The sequence below is a fragment of the Pleurodeles waltl genome, chromosome 11, assembly GCF_031143425.1.
Source record: "Pleurodeles waltl isolate 20211129_DDA chromosome 11, aPleWal1.hap1.20221129, whole genome shotgun sequence".
NCBI lineage: Eukaryota > Metazoa > Chordata > Amphibia > Caudata > Salamandridae > Pleurodeles > Pleurodeles waltl.
In genome coordinates, this window is record NC_090450.1 from 431,112,498 (window position 1) to 431,133,512 (window position 21,015).

Here is a 21,015-nt window from a genome sequence, read left to right on the forward strand (position 1 = left end):
AACCAGGCATAGCGCCTCAGGGCCAATGTCAATGAAACTACTCTGCCTAGCAAGTCAGCAGTGTCCAATCCACAATGGATGGTGAACTTTGCTGCATCTCTCCCATTGGAAACTGTCTGAGAGAGTACATCCTAGGCCTCCTCCGGAACCTGTGCCAGCAATTATTCAACCGTATCCCATAGCATGTGGGAATAGCAGCCTAAAAGGCATGCAGTGTTCACAGACCGCAATGCTAGGCTGGTGGAAGAAAAACCCTTCTTCCCAAGTGGATCCAACCTTTTGGATTCCCTATATGGGGGTGTGGAAGGAGAAGGCACCCTTCGAAGTGGAGGCTTGGATGACCAAGCTCTCAGTTGTGGGGTGTTGTGTCAGAAAGCTTGGGTCCCCGAATTAGGGTAATGGCAGCGGGCAATTGTCTTGTTCACAGGAGTCCCTGTGCTGGGTTTGGACCAGATACCTAGTAGGACATCCGTAAGGGCTTCATTAAAGGGGAGCATGGGTTTTTGAGGAGGGAGCCCAAGCCTGAAGCACCTCTGTCAGGAGGTTAGTTCTGACTGCCACCAAAGGCAACTCAGCTGCTTAGCTCGCCAACATTGATTAAAGTGCTCCCTCCTCCGTTGCCACGGTAGGAGGAGAAAGAATGCCAGTACCTGGAGAAGTTTGCAGTCTGCTGGCCTCACCAAAGTCTGTATGCCAATCCACAGGGTCTTGGGGATGGTATTCTAAAGGATCCAATGACTTCTTCCATTCCTCACCATAATCTAGCCCATAAGAAAGGGGCTCATGATCTGACATAGGAGGCAAGGCTCCTGCTGGCATCGGAGTTGGAGGACACCCATCCAGCTCCGTGTTGGATTCAGCAATGAGAATGGGGATTGCGCCGCCCATAGACGTGGATGGCGCTAGGAGCTTTGGCGTCGGGACTTGCATCGAAGAAGGTCGGCGTGGTATGACCAAAGCCAGTCTGGACCTGGGACTTAATCCAATTGTGCCCCTCGGCACGGAACCCGAAAGGGCCCCTTCCGACTCCTGTGGGCCTGAAGGCACACCAGCAGAGTCAGGCTGCCCAAAAAAGAGGGACATGGCCTTGTAAAACTCTCAGAGAGTTGGGCAGGGGTCACTCCGTCTCCCAGAAACTCAGGAAAACGCAGAGTCAGCAAAGGTGCAGGTTCCTCAGAATGAGGCCTCAAGCGCTGACGCTGCCTTGCCGGCCAACAGACAAGAAGAGGTTGAAGACTGCTTCATCTTCTTGCTTTGCTTCTTGTGCCTCGACTTACCCAGTCGTCTTAAGGAGTTGGAGTGGGACGATGATGATAGAAGGCCCTGCGACCGCTCCTGGGATCTTACTATCAACCAGCCTCATGCCACCACAGCCTTTACCACCACAGCCTTTAGCTATGTGTGGCAGGAATTGGACACACAAGGAGTGTTGGTCGCAGGGACCAACTGCATGCCTTTCCCAGTAGCCAACCATACACTGGCAGTGTTGGATGGCGGTTGGCCACTTGCACAAGGGCTGATCTCCGGGCCTGGCCTGCCAACTGCATGCTGGCACACCCTTTGGCCCAGGGCCCAGTAGCTGCTAGTCCCTTTGGGCACCCCACTGTGCACAGTCAAAATCTGTGCTCTGTGGGGACGCTCAGGAAATATGTTTAAAAAAAACGAAAAACTCACTGAAAAAAAAACAAAGGCTAAAGTGACGCTTCAGGTAGGTATGGTAATAAGGTCTTTACTTATGTTAAAAAACCACTAGAAAAAACACAAAGGTTAAAGTGATTTTACAGTTTTGCAGCCCACCTCAGTTCACGTTCTATTTTGTGAAAAATGCAGTTACGTTTACTGGATGTTCAAGCTTGTGACCCAGCCATAAAGATTAAAGGCCTAATTTACACTTTTGTTGGTAGAGAGTCCATCCACTAGTGAGACAGATTTAACCATATCAGAGGAAAGTATGCATTTTATGAGCTTTCTGCTATGGCAAATGAAGCTTCTATCAAAAAGTGAGGGAATTCCTAGCTGTGTGTGATCAGAAGCAGGTGGAAACTGAGGCCATAAACTCAACAAAGCCAGTGGCTCATAGCAGGTTGTTCTCAAGTATGTGTGAGCACTGGAAACGTAACGCCTATGACGGGGCACATTGTCATGTGCCCCATATCTAATCTTCTTAAAATGCTAGGGAGGTGGAGAGTGGGGCGAGTTGATTTCGAGCATATTGAGAAACTACAATTATTTTTCCAAGAAAGGCTTTCGCCCTTTCCGTACCATTTTTTAACAGAGGTAATTCAGCCAGATATGTTGGTGGATCAACGATTCTGAAGCGACTTGACAAGGCCACCATAGCATAGTAACTTCCACCTTGTGGAGGAGACAGTAAAGGCAGAGTCCTTATAATGGACTCAGTATCCACTATTTGTTTAACTCCAACTAGCAGTTCTACCTCCAGCAGTAGTAATTGTTAGCACGCTCATCAACATCTGACTCTAAGTCCATAATTAAACACATTAAAAAATATATATGATTGTGATTTTCTACTTACATGTTCGAAGTCTTCTCTGTCATTGGAAACACGGGTGTCAATTATTCCTTGCTCTTCACAACAGGCAGGCACTTTTGTGGAGCAACAGGTAAATACAATATCTGACTGCTCAGCATTCTTAAGTGCATCTTCTAACTGCAGAAGATTTAGCTGCAGAGGGGAACTGCACCTTGACTGGAACAAAGGAGAAGCTGGATCTTGTGGAAAGATTCTCTGTGGAGTTGAGTTGTGACTAGCTTGTTCTTCACTGAAAAGCTGCAGTTTACTCTCACCTTGTGATTTAAACTGGCCTGACTCTGATGAGAACAATGTTTCCTGAGGGAGAAGGGGCTGGGCAGCAAATGGCACTGGTGCTGTACAAACACTTGGTGGTGGGGGAAAAGATCCATGGGTAGAAAAATTATGAACACCAGAGAAACCTACCAGGGGCACTTTATTGCTTATTTGTGGAAGTACATAGTTTGGGACCACAACAGCCACTACTGGAGATACCAAATGTGTGGAGAACAGTGATGGCTGAATGGGGGAATTGTTAAGAATTGAATCCTGTAGTTCAATAATACCAGTCACAGAAGCGTCATGCACTTGAGAATGACTTCTGGTTGTGAAAATGGACACTGGGTACGCTGACATTACAGCAGGGAAACAAGCAGGTGGGTAACTTGCTTGGGATGTTTCAGAATGTGACCAAGCTGTATTGTTTAGACCTATCAGTGGAGTCCTGTGAGGCTGTTCATCAGAATTTGTACTGTCCGAGGACTCGGTTGGCCTGAAACATTTTAACTTGTTCTTCCGGTTTCTATGTACTTTCATCCAAGATTGCTCCATTCCAGGAATGCAGACTTTAGGAAGACGAACACCTGAAACAAGCAGAATAAAATTGTTTAGAAGTTTCAGTAATTGCATGCTGATAAGAATTTACCATTTTGTTTCTTACCACCATTCAATATTCCCAACAAAATTTTTAGACTCGGAGCCCCGCAAATTAGGAGGATCTCCATGTCAGAAACCCTCAAAATAGGAGTCTGACAGTCAGCAACCGGGGGACTATGGAGAAATCAGTTACTCAAACATGAATCTCTCAGAGACGCAGACGTTCATGCTCAGAGAAACTGACAGCAAGGAAAAGGGTTTCACAGTTAAATCCCACATATGGAAATGTTACAAAGCAACCTTTTCCAAGAGCACATTAACACATACCCCTAAAATATTAATTTACACATTTTTATACCAGTTTCCTTCACATCCTCATGTACGTCTTCATGAGCTTGCATTTGATCTAATATAGTTCCTCCTGTTCTCCTTTACCTCTCAACCAGGTAATTAGAGGCATCCTGTGTCATTCATTAGACATATTTCTGCTAGCCTTTCCTTTTGTAACTAGCTTTTGCAGCCCAACTCTTCTTGCTCAACCTTGACCCCATTCTCTTAAGTTTCACAACTCAACACATTTATTCATACTACCATTAAATGGGACAAATTATCATAACTCTCTTTTTATACTTCCAGCAGCTATACACTTATATACCCTCCTTCATTGTTAAAGTAGCCACATAGCTGCATTTCTATGTTATACCCCTAAGCCTAGGCCCCTTATTATGACCATAACCTTACGGCTTAGGCTGAAAGACTGTCTTCTCACTCGGTAAAGGGAAGCAAAAGCCCATTACCTAAATATGATATGGAAACCTATGCTTCTAAGAGTATGTGTAATTTCCTAGGCTTAAACTGAGACTACCCACCATGACCCATAATTAAAAATGTACATTCCTATGTTATGTGTAACTCAAATCCTAAACCCAATCTGCCAAATCTCAACATTTTAGAACAGGAAAAAACTAAAACTAACCTTAACATCAAAGTCTATGCCTAGATAAGCTAAGCCTAAAACCAAACTTTTAAGATTAAAGTTAGACTCCTAAGACTTAGGCCCTCATTCTGACCTTGGCGGGCGGCGGAGGCCGACCGCCAAAGTCCCGCCGTCAGGTTACCGTTCCGCGGTCGAAAGACCGCGGCGGTAATTCTGACTTTCCCGCTGGGCTGGCGGGCGGTCGCCTTCAGACCGCCAGCCAGCCCAGCGGGAAAGAGGCTTCCACGATGAAGCCGGCTCGGAATCGAGCCGGCGGAGTGGAAGCTGTGCGACGGGTGCAGTTGCACCCGTCGCGTATTTCACTGTCTGCGCAGCAGACAGTGAAATACATTTAGGGGCCCTCTTACGGGGGCCCCTGCAATGCCCATGCCAGTGGCATGGGCACTGCAGGGGCCCCCAGGGGCCCCGCGACCCCCCCTACCGCCATCCGGATCTCGGCGGTCCGACCGCCGGGATCTGGATGGCGGTAGGGGGGGTCGGAATCCCCGCGGCGGTGCAGCAAGCTGCGCCGCCGCGGAGGATTCAATGGGGCCGCGGTACACTGGCGGGACCCCGCCAGTGGTGCCGGTCCGACCGCGGCTTTACCGCCGCGGTCGGAATCCCCATTGGAGCACCGCCGGCCTGTCGGCGGTGCTCCCGCGGTCCTCCGCCCTGGCGGTCAAAGACCGCCAGGGTCAGAATGACCACCTTAGTCTAAATAGACAAGACTAAACCTCAGCCCTCAGCATAAACCACTTAAATCACCTACTACTTTCAAATGTAACCCTAATTGGAAATCTAAACGACTACGACCAAAAAAACAGATTCAAAACTTCTGAATACCCACTCCCAACATTAAACCTTTGTGATGATTAAGCCGTGACTCATTAAATTAAGTCAATGCCAACATCACAATAATTGTACACAAATTAGAAAGCCTAATACAAAATTTTTCTGTGCTCAAACGTCTAACTTTGCACCATTAATCCAAAATTAGAAACTGATGAGTAAAGTTATTTGAATAAAGATTGAATCTAATCCTTCCAGTCTAAATAACAGCAAGACTGTCAATTTCTAACTCTACACAAGTCAACAAAGCTTCAGTCTAACCTGATAAGTCTAAAAATCCCCTTATCAGCAAGCAAACTTCTAAATTATTAAGTGGAATCTGTCCATCTCGGCCTAAACCAAAACATCATAAACCCCTAAATCTCACCTCAAGAAACCTTTCATGCCTAGGGCTAAGTAAAAAACGTATCACCTAAAACGAAAACCTATGCTTAATTCCCAAGTTGTCCTATATCTTAATTTCAAATCATACATATGTACCACTGAGCTAAAGTCCAAGCTAGCCTAAAGAACAAGTTACTTACCTTTGGTAATGCTCTTTCTGGTAGAGATGCTATCTAGCCACAGATTTCTTGCCTTTTGAATATTCCACAGGTGTGACAATGGATCTGAAAACTTTTCCACAGTGCCTCTTCACCACGGAAGGTGGTGTCCTGCTGCTCTGCACTAACTTTGTTTCACTCTGGAAGTGACATGCAGGGCCTGTACAGGCACCGCTCCTGCGTGCTGTCGTCAGCTGCTTTCAAGACAGCCTGTGTCCCCAGAGGTTGGCGCAAAGATGCAAACTGGTAGACAGTGTGCAGACTTCTTGGCTTGGGATCTTATTAAAATCCGAACACAGAACGCAGAGGACGGGAGGAATGATGAGGAATCTGTGGCTATATGGTCTGTACTAAAAAGAGAGTTACCAAAGGTAAGTAACTTGTTTTTTTATCAAGATTTCTAGCTACAGGTACCTCACCTTTTGAATAGATATCATAGCAGTACCTAAAGGGAGAAGGGCTGTGGGTGGACTCAAACCAGCAAGTCCTGCAAGGCAAAGCGGGTAAACTGTCCTTCTTAGCAGACTTGGCTATCCAGACAATAGAGCTTTGTGAACATATGGAAAGACACCCACACAGCTGCCTGGTATATGGGCACACAAACCTCCTAGAGACTGCTTCTTCGCTAGCGTGTAGCAGATCTTAACGCAGAGCAGGATCCAGCATGAGATTGTATGCTATTGCACAGCCTTGTGTTATTCTCTCTGGCAAATCACACAAAAAAACTGATTGACCACCCAGTGGTCTTTGGTGCGATCAATGCTCTCTTAAGGTTTAATCAACGAAGCCTCTCCTCCTCCTTGGAGGGGTTAGGTGGAGCACAGAATGCTGGCAGGGTGATGGTTTGGTCGACGTGGAATGTCGTCTCAATCTTTAGTAGAAAGGATGCCCTAGTATGCAGAACCAGCTTGTCAGGAAAAGAAGGTGGTATATGGTGGATGAATACACAAAGCCTGAAGCTCACTCACAAGCTGTGCCAAGGCAATGGCCACAAGGAACACAGTTTTGTTGGTCAGGAGGTGTAAAGGACAACTGTGGAGTGGCTCGAATGGAATACACACTGGATAGGTAAGGACAAGTGTGAGATTGCGCTAGGGCATCACAAAAGGAGAAGGGGAAATATATGTTGCAGCCCTTTCAAAAATGCATTACAAGAGGTGATTGAAATAAAGAGGGCTGATGAGCCGACTGTATTAAGGTTGAGAGGGCAGAAAGATAACCTTTAACTGGGTACAGAGCTAGGCCCCAATCGGTGAGACACAGAACAACAACAAAAAACTTGCAACAGCTTGGCTTTTACAGGTCAACCTGGTGAGTGCAGCACCAAACTACAAATTTGTCCCAAGGGCAGGCGTCTGTAATTTTCATCAAGGGATGCCTAGTTGCCAAGATGACTATGATCAACCACCTCTGGAAGTAAGACTGAATGTATTCAGCTGTTGCAGCTCAATCTCCATGCGCGAAGGTGGAGGTAGTGAAGGCAGTGGTGGAGAACCTGACTGTTTTGCTAAGAACGGATCCTCCCAGGGGCACAGCCCGATTGGAGGGCTGATGCTCAAGCCCAGGAGCTCTGGTTACCATACTATCTGTGCCCAATCCATGAGGAGGATTTAGGCCGTGTCTGTACTGATCTTCCTGAGAAGATCGGTAAGGAGTATTATCCGTGGGAGGGAATACAGAAGTCCAGAGTTCCGCTCGAGGTGGAACATATCTCCGAATGAGGAACGCTTTGGAAAATTCAATGTGAAGTAGCTCTGACATTGCTCATTCCTGGCTGTAGCAAACAGATTGAGCCAAAGTTCTTCCCATTTGCGGAAGAGACCTTGCACCACCTCCGGATGTAGCCATTCATGATCTACAAGGCGTTGCTAGCTGAGTTTGCCTGTCCTGGCATTCAATGATCCTGCCAGGTGGTTCGCCGCAGACAAATTTCTTTGGTGATCCAGCCACTTCCACAGGGGCAATGGCCTCCCAGCACTGGATCTGTGACTCCTCCCCACTCTGTTTGTTGCAGTGCCATATGGCAGTGGTGTTGTCCATGAGCACCTGTAACAGCCTCCCCTTGATTGATGGCAGGAAGGCTTTTAGTGCAAAACGGATAGCTCTTATCTCTAGAAGGTTGATATGGAGAGATGAGAAGCCTCTGATCTCCACTTCTCCCAGATGGCCTCCCCCACCCATAAAAGGTATATTGATCTCTACTGTCAGCTCTGGGTGGGGAAGGGAGAGGGGTCTGCTGCTGACCCAATTGTAGTCCAGTAGCCACCACTGCAGACTTTTGGCAGTCTCCTCTGAAATCTGGACATGGCCAGACAGGAGGCTATCAGTCCCAGTAGCATCAGAGTTGGCTCAGTAAAATCCAGGACACAGGCTGAAAGATCAGGATCACAGCATGAATATCTTGAACTCTCTTTCCAGGGGAAATGTAAGAAACCAAACCATGTCCAGAATGTGTCAGATGAAGGGGGACATCTGGGAAGTAGTCAGGTGTGAGTTTGTCACATTTATATGAACCCCAAAGAAGACAGGAGGTTTGCCATAGTCTGGAGGTTGTTGATGACTGCCTGGGGCAGCCACACATTCAACACACAGACATCAAGGTAGGGAATGACTGGCACTCCTGACCTCCGAAGACATGCTGCTACCACCAGCATCCCTTTTCTGAACACCGGGGGGCACTGGTGAGTTCAAAAGGGAGCACAGTGAACTGGAAATGATCCTTTCCCTGCACAAACTGCAGAGGAGGGTTGGCAGGACAAGAATATAAAAAATAGGTGTCTTGCAAGTCCAATGCCACCATCCACTCTTCAGGGTCTATAAAAGACAAGACCAGGGTGAGCTTCCTGAATATCTCCTTTCAGAGGAAGAGATTGAGTGGGTGCAGATCTAACATGGGCCAAACACTTCCATCTTTCTTGGGGACAATAAAGTAGTGGAAATAGCAACCACGTCCTACTTCTGATGCCGGCACCCCCTCTAAAGCCCTTTTAGCCAAAAGAGCTAGCGCATCCTGTCACAAAATGGAGAGACAGTCTTCAGTCACTTTTGGAATGGATGGTGAAATGTGCAGCCTGAACAAAAGGAAATGTAGGGATTAAGCCTTTCGAATAATTTGAAGGACGCGCCTAGCCAATGTGGCTGATGCGAAACCAGAAGGAATCAGTGGATTCTGACTCCCACCGGATGTTGTAAACCTGCAAGAGTACACTATGGAGGTTTTGCAGATGGGGCTGCATGGTGTGGAGGTGGTGAACTGGCCAACATGCTGACTTTGGCTTAAGGGTGATGGGCACAACGGTTACCGTGAAACTGCTGAGCATCCTGCTGTGGTGGGATACACTGGCATTAAGGAATGCCTCACCTGAAACCAAAAACGGAATGGTCGAATGTACTGCTGTCAGGGTTGAGTAGAAAGGCCCAGAGAGCGAGCAGCAGCCCTACTTATTGTATTCTTGTCTTCCTAAGAAGATAATGTTTACACAACTGGGAAGGAGGGTTTCAATGTGAGTTACACTGTTGAGGTCTTTGTGACTGTACCTTACTTGAATACTAAAATAAACCTTCAAAAATAACTTGCCTTGTGTAGCTTCATTTCCTTGAACCCAGGACGTTTTACTACTCTCCCATGCTCAAGGGCAGAGTCAGCCTTGTCCCCAAACAAGCGAGTACCATTGAATGGCATGTCCATCAGTGAGGACTGGAAGTCACCTGAAAACCCTGTGGAGGATCATACGCAAGCATGAAAGTGAATGGCAACACTTGTGCCTATGGCCCACCCTATGGAGTAGGTGGTGTTCAACCTGCAACAAATAATGAACTTGGCTATATCACGTCCATCCTGAATAACCTGCGAAAGGACAAGGGGAAGGTATTCTGGATCACTGGGGAGAACTTGTGCCACAGAGTCCCAAAGGGCATGGGCAAAGCAGACCAAAAAACGGGACGCAATAAACGATCAGTGCGCAAAACTGGCTGAAAAGAGTAACTGCTTCCCGAACATCACTACACATTAGATTCCCAGTCATGGGAAGTGGTTGGGAAATTGTTAGGGTTCGTCCGGCTAGTGGCAGCTTTCACTGCCAAGGCTCTCGGGAGAAGGGTGCTGAGACAAAAAGCCCAGGGCCGGTACAAGGATTAGCCCAAGCCCCTAGTTGGGTGTCTGTCAAGGCCTCACTGAATTGGAGAAGCTCAGAAGCAATCTGGCCAGGCTGCAGAACTTCGGTCAGTATATTTGTTTTTACCTCCATGATGGGGAGGTGAAGGAGAATGACTTCTGCCACCATACGCAGAACCATGGTAACCATAGTGTAGGTGGCTGATGGCTGGTCCCGGAGGAGAGAAAAGGGCTATTTCCATGGAAGTATCAAGACTCATACCAATTGCCGTCCATATAGGGCTGAGCAAACTCCTCACCCTGGTCACAATCATTATCAGAATCTGTTAAAAAAAAAGGCAGTGTAGATAATGTTGTCCACCTTATGGCACAGCTAGCACCAAAACTTCAGTCAGATTTTGTTACAAGGTCAGTCAAGCCAGATTGGTGCTGAATCATCATCTGAAAGGAGAATGGAGGCCTTCTGTTCAGGTGACAAAGTCAGCACCAGTGTTGATGTACCCAGGGCTGGCATGGTAGTGGGTTCCGGTAACAGTGTCCGTACTGGAGCCGAGGGCAGAACCATCTCCTAAAGGTGAACCTGCTGGTGGTAATCCAGTATGTGGGCCTCTCAGCTCTCTGGGGCCCGAACTCATGTCAGAGGAAGTCGGCAGAGATCCAGGGAGCCAAAGCATATCTGTGCAGAACTCTTCGATCTGGTGCGGCATGGCTGAAGGCCTCAGAAACTCAGGTTGTGATGGAGCCAGCTGTGGATTTGGCTCTAAATGAAGTAGGCTGACTTTGGGACCAGGACTGTTGGCACGGTCCATGCGCTTTGTCAGGTAGGTGGGAATGGCAAGGAGCTGAACTCTGCTTCAACTTCTTATGTTTCTTGTGAGTACCTGAGGATTTGGAGCCCAATGGGGACCAGCCTTTAAAACATCTCTCTCTGCTTTGACAGATAGGGGACAGAGTCTCCGAATTGGAGCAGCCCTGACACTGCATCTTCTTGTGCTCAGTGACAAAGTTGCACCATAGATTCCTGAAAGCTTTTGGGTTCATCGACGCACAGTCTCCATAGGTCTTGGCTTGACCTCAAACACCAGAGACACACCTGGTGGAGAATCATCTCAGACATCTGCTTGTGGCAGTCCCTACAGGGCTTAAAACCTGTAGTTTTAGGTGTTGAAATCCCTTGTACACTGTAGCGAATGTTTGTTAAAAAATCAAGGCAACAATGTCTCTGAGAGACAAGTGGAAGCTCCTGATCCATTACTGGTGGTGCGGAAGGAAAGGAACTGATTTCAGCAGGTGGGAGTGGTGCCTATATAGGCCTGCACATGATTTCTGGAGCAAAACAGCATCAGTACTATGCCACAGGACACCGCCTTTCAGTGTGCAGAGGTACTAAGGAAAAACTTCCAGCTCCAGTCTGATGTCGGGGTACATTTTATTCAAAAGGTGAGGAATCTGTGGCTTGAAGTCTCGATCCAGATCACTGCACAATAGACTCAAACCTAAGGCATAAGCTCATGGACTTCAATCCTAAACCAACACGGTTAAAGAAAATCCAAATCCTTCAAAACTAGGCCCCTCTACTTAAGCCTAAAGCCCTACATTATGCACCCAAATCTTAAGGCACCTTTCTAAACATGTAATTTCCTCTCAAATAAAATTGTGTATCTCTTCCCATCTATCACTACTCAGTTCACAAGAGCTTTATGAGAAAGAAATGGACTCTGATATATATGAGTCCACTGGCATGTGTGGATGATGGTAGAAAGTATTCCCTGCTGCTTCCAGTGACCTCGGACACTTGATTCACTAATTATATCCAAAAGGAGTGCACACAATTAACATGTGCATTGGAATTCTGGGGGAGCAAAGCGGGGAACATGGCGGCCAGTTAGAGAGCTGGTCCGCGAGCTCTCCGTCGGAAAGCAAGGCGTTGGAGCGTTACGCTGCGTTGGTGCCCGGATCGAGAAAGTGGAGCGGAGCGTCGGAGCTCTCAAGCCGCGTGAATCCGCGGCCGTGTTTTTTGTTGTTTTTTGCCGCATTTGTGCTCGGGCTCTGCCCCGGACGAGTTGTTGAGAATAACGGTGGACTGGGAGCTCCAAAGCCGCGTGTTGTCTGCGGCTGCGTTTTTGCCTTCTTCTAGCCGTATTTGTGCACCGCCCTGGACGGGTCGCTAAGAAAACGGTGGACAGGAAAGGGGAGACGCGCGCTCTGGCGAAAAGGGGCGAGGAGCGGTGCTGGAAGCGCGCGTCGGACTCCAGCATATGGGCAGAGGCTGCGAGGGGTGTGCTCCGTGGGAGACGCTACACCTCTCACTGTTCTCTTCGTGGAGGACTACCAGAAACTCCTGGGTTTTCTATTAGGAAAAACCTTAGTGGAAGTTCAAGGAGAGGAGTTGGGGATGGCACAGGAGCGTCAAAGTGTATGTCGCCAGTCAAGCGTCGCCCCAGGGGCGCCCGGGCGGAGGTCAGTGAGTTGGAGGGTGTAAAGATAGGTAAGCCTGGCCCCCTGGGGGCAAGTGTTAATCCCCATTTACCAGTAACGGCTATAGATAAAAACAGAGGTGAAAGTGGATTTGAGACTTGCAGTAAAAGTGCTGTCAGGAGGGGGTTTGAGCATAAAGTATTACACTTGGAGGTGCCCCAATTTTCTTCAGAGGAAGGTCAGGCTGACCCTGCAGGGAAAAGTAAGACTTTGATCACAAGATATTTTCGGAATACAACTCTCCCCCGCAGGGTATGGCAGTCGTTCAACCTTCTTTAGGTGGTCTGGGGTTAACAAAACAATCTGCGGGCTCTGATAGCAATATGTCAGATCAGTTAGCAAAGGACCTAGTAGGAGAAATGGAGGCCTCTTCAGTCACACTAACTTTGCCGGAAGTAGAGGTGAATCCAGGAAGCCTGTGAAGTGTTGGAGAGCAAAATTAATTTGTTATCAGATCGGTTGAGTAAGTTGGAGGCTGTGGTGGAGGCCCAGGAGGAGCGGTTGTTGGCACATTCTAAGGACATTTCACAGCTAAAACCTGGAGAAAAGATGTTGCAGGATAAGCTGGAGTCGTTGGAAAACAATATGAGGAAAAACAATATTAGGCTGTTGGGAGTTCCTGAGGGCTTAGAAGGGGAGGACATTAAAGGTTATGTGATTTCTCTAATCAAGGAAGCTATTCCGAGCTTAGCTTCGTTGAACTTAGAGGAGGACATCCAAGGAGTTCATCGGGACCCGTTTAGGAAGAACCCCGGAAGGAAAAACCCCAGGAGGATTCTGATAAACTTTGCTACATATACAATCAAGGAGAGAATTCTATCCGAAGCCCTTAAAGTCAGAACTTTCTCCAAAGGAGATTGTTCTTTCCGTTTGAGATCGGATGTGTCTAAAGCAACGTTGGATAGGCAGTGGGAATTGGGGAATTTCATGCAGGAGCTCCGATCTCTTGGGGCCACGGTACAGTTAAGGTTCCCGGCTGCTTTACGTATTATGTGGAGAAATAAAATGCACAATATGAGAGATCCGGGGGAGGTTAGGGCTTTCATAGAGCAGATTAAGGCGTCTCAGTAGAAATGGGAAATCATGTCCGACGGAGAGCTCAAATAAGGATAGCAGGATGGTTATCCTAAAAGAAGTAGGGAGGGTTCCCCTGGGGGGGGTTTGGTTGGGTGCTGGTTTGGTGGGTGGAGGGGTGGGGTGGCTTGGCACTGGGTGTAGGGGCATGTGGGTACAAAAAGATAAAAATAAGAGAGTCCTCATAATTTGGTTAGATAGGAAGGGGGAGGTTGGTGACCAGGCTTCTTTTTTTTTTTAAATGACTGAGTACGGTAATTTACGATTAAAGTGTCTCTCATGGAATGTTAATGGCCTAAGGGTGGTGCATAGGAGGAGGAAGATTTTTGAGTACTTAAAATTGGCCGAGGAGGAGATTATTATATTGCAGGAAACTAATTTACAACAGGAAGAGTGGGAAAATTGGCTCAAACAAATGAAATGGCTGTTATATAGTGCATGCTCTACTCAATCTTGTGCGGTCAAAGGTGTGGCAATTTTGCTTAAAAAATCTATAAGGTTCAAGGTAGGAAATGTGCAAGTAGATTCCAGGGGTAGATGGGTAGTGGTAGAAGTGTGTGTATATGGATACTGGGTTACAGTGGCAGGTTATTATGGTCCAAATTTAGACGATCCGACATCATTTCAAGAATTATATAATGTTTTACTTCTAGCCAGGTATCCGGTGGTGTTAGGAGGTGATTTTAATATATTGTTGGATCCTGCTCTAGATAAATCGACCCCTCGGGGTACAGTCAACTCACCTAAAACTAGGTCACAGGTGAAGCAAGCCATGCTGGACTTATGTTTGATAGATATCTGGCACTGGAAAGGGGGTGAAGGAGATAGATATACATTCCATAATAAAAAATATGGACATAAATCTAGAATAGACTTCTTTTTAATACATAAGAGTCTGTGTCCAGATGTGATAAAGGTTGCCCACACCCCAGCACACCTTTCGGATCATTCAGCTCTAAAACTACATCTGGGTATTAAGGTGGAGAGTCTGGGTCCTAGGAGTACAATAAATCGCTCTTTATTTTTAGACAACTCAATAGTAGAGGTGCTAAAGAAAGATACAAGAGATTATTTTGACTTGAATCGAGGATCAGCAAGTTTATGGTGTGTTTGGGATGCTTATAAGGCCTATATTAGAGGGAGACTTATTAGCCTGGCGACTTATAGGCGTCGCAAAGAGGAGAAGTTGGGGGGTATGGAAACATCTTTAAATACCTTACAGGTATTAATGCATAATGCACGAAGAGAAGGGAAGGAAGGGCAACTAGAGGAATTGGCACGTCAAGAGAAAAAGGTTCGGATGGACTTAGATTTTTTCTTGGAGAACCGCAACAGGTTAAAGTGGGAAAGTAGTCGGTACGCGCATTATGAATACGGAGAAGGGTGTAGCAAATTGTTAGCTTGGAAGGTTAAGTCAGACTATTCAAATAGGTATATCTTATCGATTAAACTGGATTCTGCAAGACAGCCTTGTATTGAGCAACCAGAAATAGAGGGAGCCTTTGTATCTTTTTTTCAAGAAATATATACAGAAAACCTTGCAAATTCAGAGGAGTCAATTAGAGCATTTCTGAAAAAAGCTCATCTCCCTGTTCTGGATGAATCGGCAGGGCAGTTACTTGGTACTGAGATAAGTGGGGCAGAGCTTGCTGAAGTTATAAAAGCTTTGAAGAAAGGGAAGGTAGTTGGGCCTGATAGTCTACCAAATGAGTTATATAAGGCACTGGGGGAGGAACTTACTCCAATTTTATTGGAATTATTCAACTCTATGCTATTAGAGGGGGCACAGGTACCTAAATCATGGAATTAAGCTATAATTTGCTTGTTGTAAAAACCAGGCAAGGACTCAATGTCTTGTTCATCGTACAGACCTCTCTCATTACTGAATTCAGATTATAAATGTATACAGGGATTCTGTCTAGAAGACTGGGGAAAGTTATAGGTAATCTGGTTCATTCAGATCAGAAGGGCTTTATGAAGGGTAGACAACTTTATGAGTTAACCCATGAGTTACTTGCCGCAGTAGTTTTAGCGGTACAAGAAAAGGCTCCATTGGCGGTTTTGACTTTCGACGCAGCTAAAGCTTTTGATTGTGTTAATTGGTCTTTTTTGCAGGTTGTGATGCAAATAGGTGGACTGGGAATGCCTTTTATTAGGGCTATTAGGGAACTGTATAGATACTCATCTGCGAGAATCTTGGTCAATGGTTTGCTATCTCAGGAATTTAGGATTAGTCGGGGTACTCTACAGGGTTGTCCTTTGTCTCCTTTACTTTTTAATTTATATATTGAACCTTTGGCAATCTTGTTACGGGCTTGCAGGGATATTCCCCCGTTTCGGAGTGGGGGGTTGGGAAAAGAAAGTAGCATTATATGCGGATGACCTGATGCTATATACTAGTGATGTGGCGGGTACTCTACCCATTATTAATACATTGATGGAGCAGTTTGGTGGATTTTCAGGTTATAGCATAAATACAGAAAAGACTGAAATTATGTGTTGGAATATGGCCGATGTTTCTCCCTTAGTTAAACAGGAGATTAAATATTTGGGGATTCAGTTTACAACTAATCTTAAGGATGTGGCTAGGGTTAATTTTGATAGAGCTTATATGGAAACTAAAAAGCTTCTAAAGGCATGGGCTGCTCTTCCACTTTCTATAATTGGAAGATCTAACATTTTAAAGATGTGCATTCTTCCAAAGTTTACTTTCTTATTTAATACTATTCCTTTAGAGTTTAAGGTGGGTTGGTTTCAAAAACTACAGGGGGACCTATCCTCATTTGTTTGGGCTTCTAAGGGAGTAAGGATATCATGGAAAAAGTTAAGTAGAAAGAAGGAGTGGGGGGGTATAGCATCTCCAGATTTTTATAGGTACTATCTGGATTTTCAACTAAAAAATATTAGAATGTTATTGAACAAGAAGTCAGAGTATTTATCGGTTTGGAGAGCTTTGACGGCGCATCTTGTGGAAGGAGCTGATAATTTTTTATATAAATTTGGACATCCAAAGTACTTTAAGAAGGTGCGTTTGAAGATCCCCACACATGCCTGTAAGGTTTGGATACAATTTCGGAAGGTGTTAGGGATAGCTTATTATTGTAGTTCTGATCCCATTTGGGATTCACCCGGTACCCCTGATTGTCTTATGGATAAATTATCAACTCCATTGAGAATTAGCGGTGTGGTAAGATGGGGACAGATTATGGAAGATTCTGAATTAATATCTTGGTTTGCATTCCAGGAGTGCACAGGTGGGATAATTTCTAAGTTTAAGTATCTCCAGTTATCCAGTTGGGTCAAGTCTCGCCAAGTAGGAGAAATAGGGAGCAGTTCGTGGGAGGGGAAATTGAATCAGACATGTATTAAAAAAGAGATTGCTTTCTGGTATCATGTACAGGTGGAAGTAATAGAAGATGTTTTTTCTCTCCCTGAGTTGAAATGGGGGAGGATTTTCCCTACCCTAGAAATCACGTCTTTATGGCAAAAGTCATGTTCGGAGTTGTGGTGTACTATTAAACCTGCGGGACTGAAGAAGAATAATTTGTTTACATTACATAGGGTATATTGGTCACCAGCTAGATTAACGGCTATTGGGAAATCCAATAAAAATTGTCCAAGGTGTGGGGAAACCAATGCAGATGATGTTCATATGTTTTGGCAATGCTCAATTTTGAGTAAGTACTGGGAAGATATAGGAAGTATTATTAAGGCAATTTTTGGTGATAACTTAAGAATAAATCTTCTTATGGTGGTGTTTGGGGTATGCGAACCAGATATAAAGTGTCAGAAAATGACTGTGCAGCAAGAGCATTTGTTGTTTGTACTATGCTTTTGGCTAGACGGGAAATATGTTGTAAATGGGTGAACTCATTACCCCCTCTTGTTCAGGACTGGCAATTATCAGTAAATTGATTATGTAAAATGGAACAATGTGGTCCTCTTAGTAGAAGAGACAATTTTTGGGTGGACTGGGAAAATGCTTATCAGTAGTTAATAAGTTTGGAGTGTGTTTAGATGTGTAATTTTTGTTTTGCTGTTTTGCTGGTTTCCTCCTCTCGAAAGTTAAGTCCAATGATTAAAACTCCCCTCGCCTAATTGGGTGTCGCTTTGGTCATGATCATGTCTTGAATAAAATAGTAAGATGTGGTCGATGGCAGTCGGTGGGGAAAATTGCAGTGTGTAGAACAGGTGGGGTGGCCCAGCAGTACTGTGGACCTCGCACTTGGATGCATACATTAAAGGCCTCGGCCTTTTCTTTTTTCTCTCTACCAAAGCGAGGGTGGCGGAATGAGGACTAGAAAAAAAATAATAATAATTAACATGTGCATTGTAAAAAAGGCACTCGTTAAATAAATGATCAAGGCCAATTTTTCCCATAATATACTATAATCTACTCAAATTACCATTGCAAAACTAAACTAGAGCAACCTAAAAACGTGTGCTGAAGACGTGTAAAATCAGGCCCAACAGGCATTACATCATTATTGTAGAAACAACCACTGCCTGTACCTTTAAGAAGCCTAGATGCTCCATGCCACAATGCACTGTACTTGCAGTTGCCTTTTAGGGCCAGTTCTTTTTGATGGATACATAAAGCCGAACTAAAGAAGTTGATGTATGAATTTAAAACAATGGCTGATTAAAAACACAGTCAGAGGCAGAAGGGTTGATTTTGACTTCACTGAAGATCATTATGATGCACCCCCACCACTACAAGTATTGTTTCTTCTGCATCATAGTACTGTCATTGATAATCATAAATTTTAGAATGGAGAAGCAAGAATATCAGTAGGAAATGAACATTTTTTTGCATGTGATGTCCCCCTAGGTTTTTGCCCTTTCTTCTTTCCTGGCTTTAGAACTCTGTCCACTTTACCCCTGCTTACCAGAAGTAAAGTACATTTACTGCCCCTTTAAACATGGTTAAATTGGCTTATCCCTGCTTGGCACATTTAACTTTACGGTAAGTTCCTAATGTATCGGTCAGAAAGTGTATTACCCAGGACTGGGAAGTTAAAAGCAACTGATGAACCGCAGCACCTATAGTGCTATCTGATACAGTGGCAGTGCAAACATGCCTACAGGGTTTCCCTTCATAGCCTTATTGCTGAAGTGCAAACCCTGCAGTGTGACCTGTCAAAATAGCCTTTTTTTTATAGAAACAGACCTTCTTCCCAAATATTAGTAAATCAATCCAATGTAGGCTTTGTAGCCAACATGTCAGGTTGCATTGTATTTATAAGTAAGACAACTAGAAAATCAGAAAATTAATATTATTATGTCAAAGACATGTAGAAAATTATTTTTACTATTTCCCTAAAGTGGCAAGGCCCAAAAAGATATATTTAATGTGGCAGACCTAACTGTCCTAAATAGAAAACCAGAGTGCAGAATAACTTACTAATACTTAGAACTCAGGAAAGGTGATCTGCAATTTAGCACTAGTCAGATGTCACAGATATGGTAATATCACTTCTTCACAACAAAAAGCATTTCCATTTTACATCCTGTTTAACCCCTTCACAGCCAGGCCTTTTCCCCATCCTGTCGCAAGCCTTTTTTTTGGCTCTTTGGGGTAGTTCGCGCTTAGACCCTTGTTAAACTTTTCATCCTCAGCGTGTTCTCCCTTAACTTTTTGCCTCTGTTCCCCAGGTTGTTGATGTGTGCTGGACTCTGATTTTACTGTTTTTGTTACCCTGGGCACTTTACCACGGCTAACCCCAGTGGTAGAGTGCAAGTGCTCCTTTACAAAATGTGTATGTAATTGGTTTATCCATGATTGGCATATTTGGTTTACTAGTAAGTCCCTAGTAAAGTGCACTAGAGGTGCCAGGGCCTTTAAATCAAATGATTCTAGTGGGCCTGCACCACTGGTTGTGCCACCCACATACGTTTCTCTGCAATCATGTCTCGGACCTGCCACTGCAGTGTCTGTGTGCAGTTTTAACTGTAAATTCGACTTGGCAAGTGTACCCACTTGCCAGGCCTAAACCTTCCCTTTTCTTACATGTCAGACACCCCTAAGGTAGGCCCTAGGTAGCCCCAAGGGCAGGGTGCAGTGTATGGTTAAGGTAGGACATATAGTAATGTGTTTTATACTGTATGTCCTGACAGAGAAATATTGCTAAATTCATTTTTCACTGTTGCAAGGCCTGTCCCTCCCATAGGTTAACATGGGGGCTACCTTTAAATCTGATTAAAGTGTAGATTCCCTTTGAAAGTAGATGGACATGTGGAGTTTGGGGTCTCTGAGCTCAGAATTTAAAAATACACCTTTTAGTAAAGTTGATTTTAAGATTGTGTGTTTGAAAATGCCACTTTTAGAAAGTGGGCATTTTCTTGCTTATACCATTTCTGTGACTCTGCCTGTTTGTGGATTCCCTGTCTGGGTCAGTTTGACAGTTGGGCTGGTTGCACCTCACACTAGACAGTGACACAAAGGGAGCTGGAGTGTAGCCTGCATATCCCGATGAGCCATCTGTGCTAGGAGGAAGGGGAGGAGTGGTCACTCACACCTGAAAGGGCTGTGCCTGCCCTCACACAATGCAGTCCCCAATCCCCTGGTGAGTGTCTGGGGCCTGGCCTGGGCAAGGCAGGATTTCACATTCAAAAGAGACTTTACTTTGAAGTAGGCCTACTTCAAAGGTGAAATTGGGTATAAGAAGGGCACCGAAAACCACAGACTTTAGAAACCCTTCTATAAACAAGAGGAACCTCTGCCTGGAGAAGAGCTGAAGACCTGAGGAAGGAGAGCTGCCCTGCCTGTGACTATACTTTGTGGAGCTATCCTGCAGTTGCTGCTTCTGCCAGAGTAAAAGGGCAAAGACTGGACTTCGAGTGCCTTCCATCTTGAGAAGAAATCTCCAAGGGCTTGATTTAGAGCTTGCCTCCTGTTGTTTGAAGTCTCAGGGACAGCAAAGACTTCACTCTGCCAGCACCAGGAGTCTCTGGAGAGACTCCTACTCTGCCTGTGGTGCCCATCCAGTTGCTGGGACCCTGAAAGGAGAAGCTGGCAGCCTAAGGACAAGGAAATCCACGCACAGAGCGCCGTGCGGGGAAAAGATCCACGCGTGTCCGATCTGCGGATGAAGAAACAACGGGCCGCCGGCTCTGCAGCTGAGAAACGACGCTCGCAGGAAACGTGACTGAAGAATCGACGCACAGAGCAGGAAAAACAACGCGCATCATCGCTGACGGGAGCTGGGAGATCACAACCCGCGCTGCGGGGTTTTCAGATCATCGTGCGGCTGGGTTTCCGACTCAAGTACCGCTGTGCATGGAAAAACAACGCAAGGCCTGCCTGGACCTGAGAGTGCTGACCGGATCGACGCATTGCTCTCCTGTGGAGAGAAGAAACGACGCGCCCCGGCGAAAGGAGAAACGATACATGGTCCCGTTCGTGAGTGGAATCCACGCATCGCAAGCCCTTTTTGACATGCCAGTGCGGGGTTATTTTTGACGTGCCCAAGGTACTTTTTCACACTGACAGCGTTAGTGTGTGTTTAAAACTACTTAAAGACTCTTTTTGCATTTTTATTGATACCTTGACTTGTGTATTGTGGAATTTTGT

At 45.5% G+C, this 21,015-nt stretch overlaps 1 protein-coding gene across 2 annotated transcripts in view; it reads right to left on the bottom strand.

Moving 5' to 3' along the window:
* PER2 (period circadian regulator 2) overlaps positions 1-21,015 on the bottom strand; it is a 441,952-nt gene that overhangs the window by 93,217 nt on the left and 327,720 nt on the right. For both annotated transcript variants that reach the window (XR_011199417.1, XM_069213793.1), the window contains exon 19: positions 2,537-3,396. Coding sequence is in view for 1 of the 2 variants with exons in the window: in XM_069213793.1 (XP_069069894.1) it covers positions 2,537-3,396 (860 nt within the window). In the remaining variant the exon portion in view is untranslated. The remainder of the gene's footprint in view (positions 1-2,536; positions 3,397-21,015) is intronic.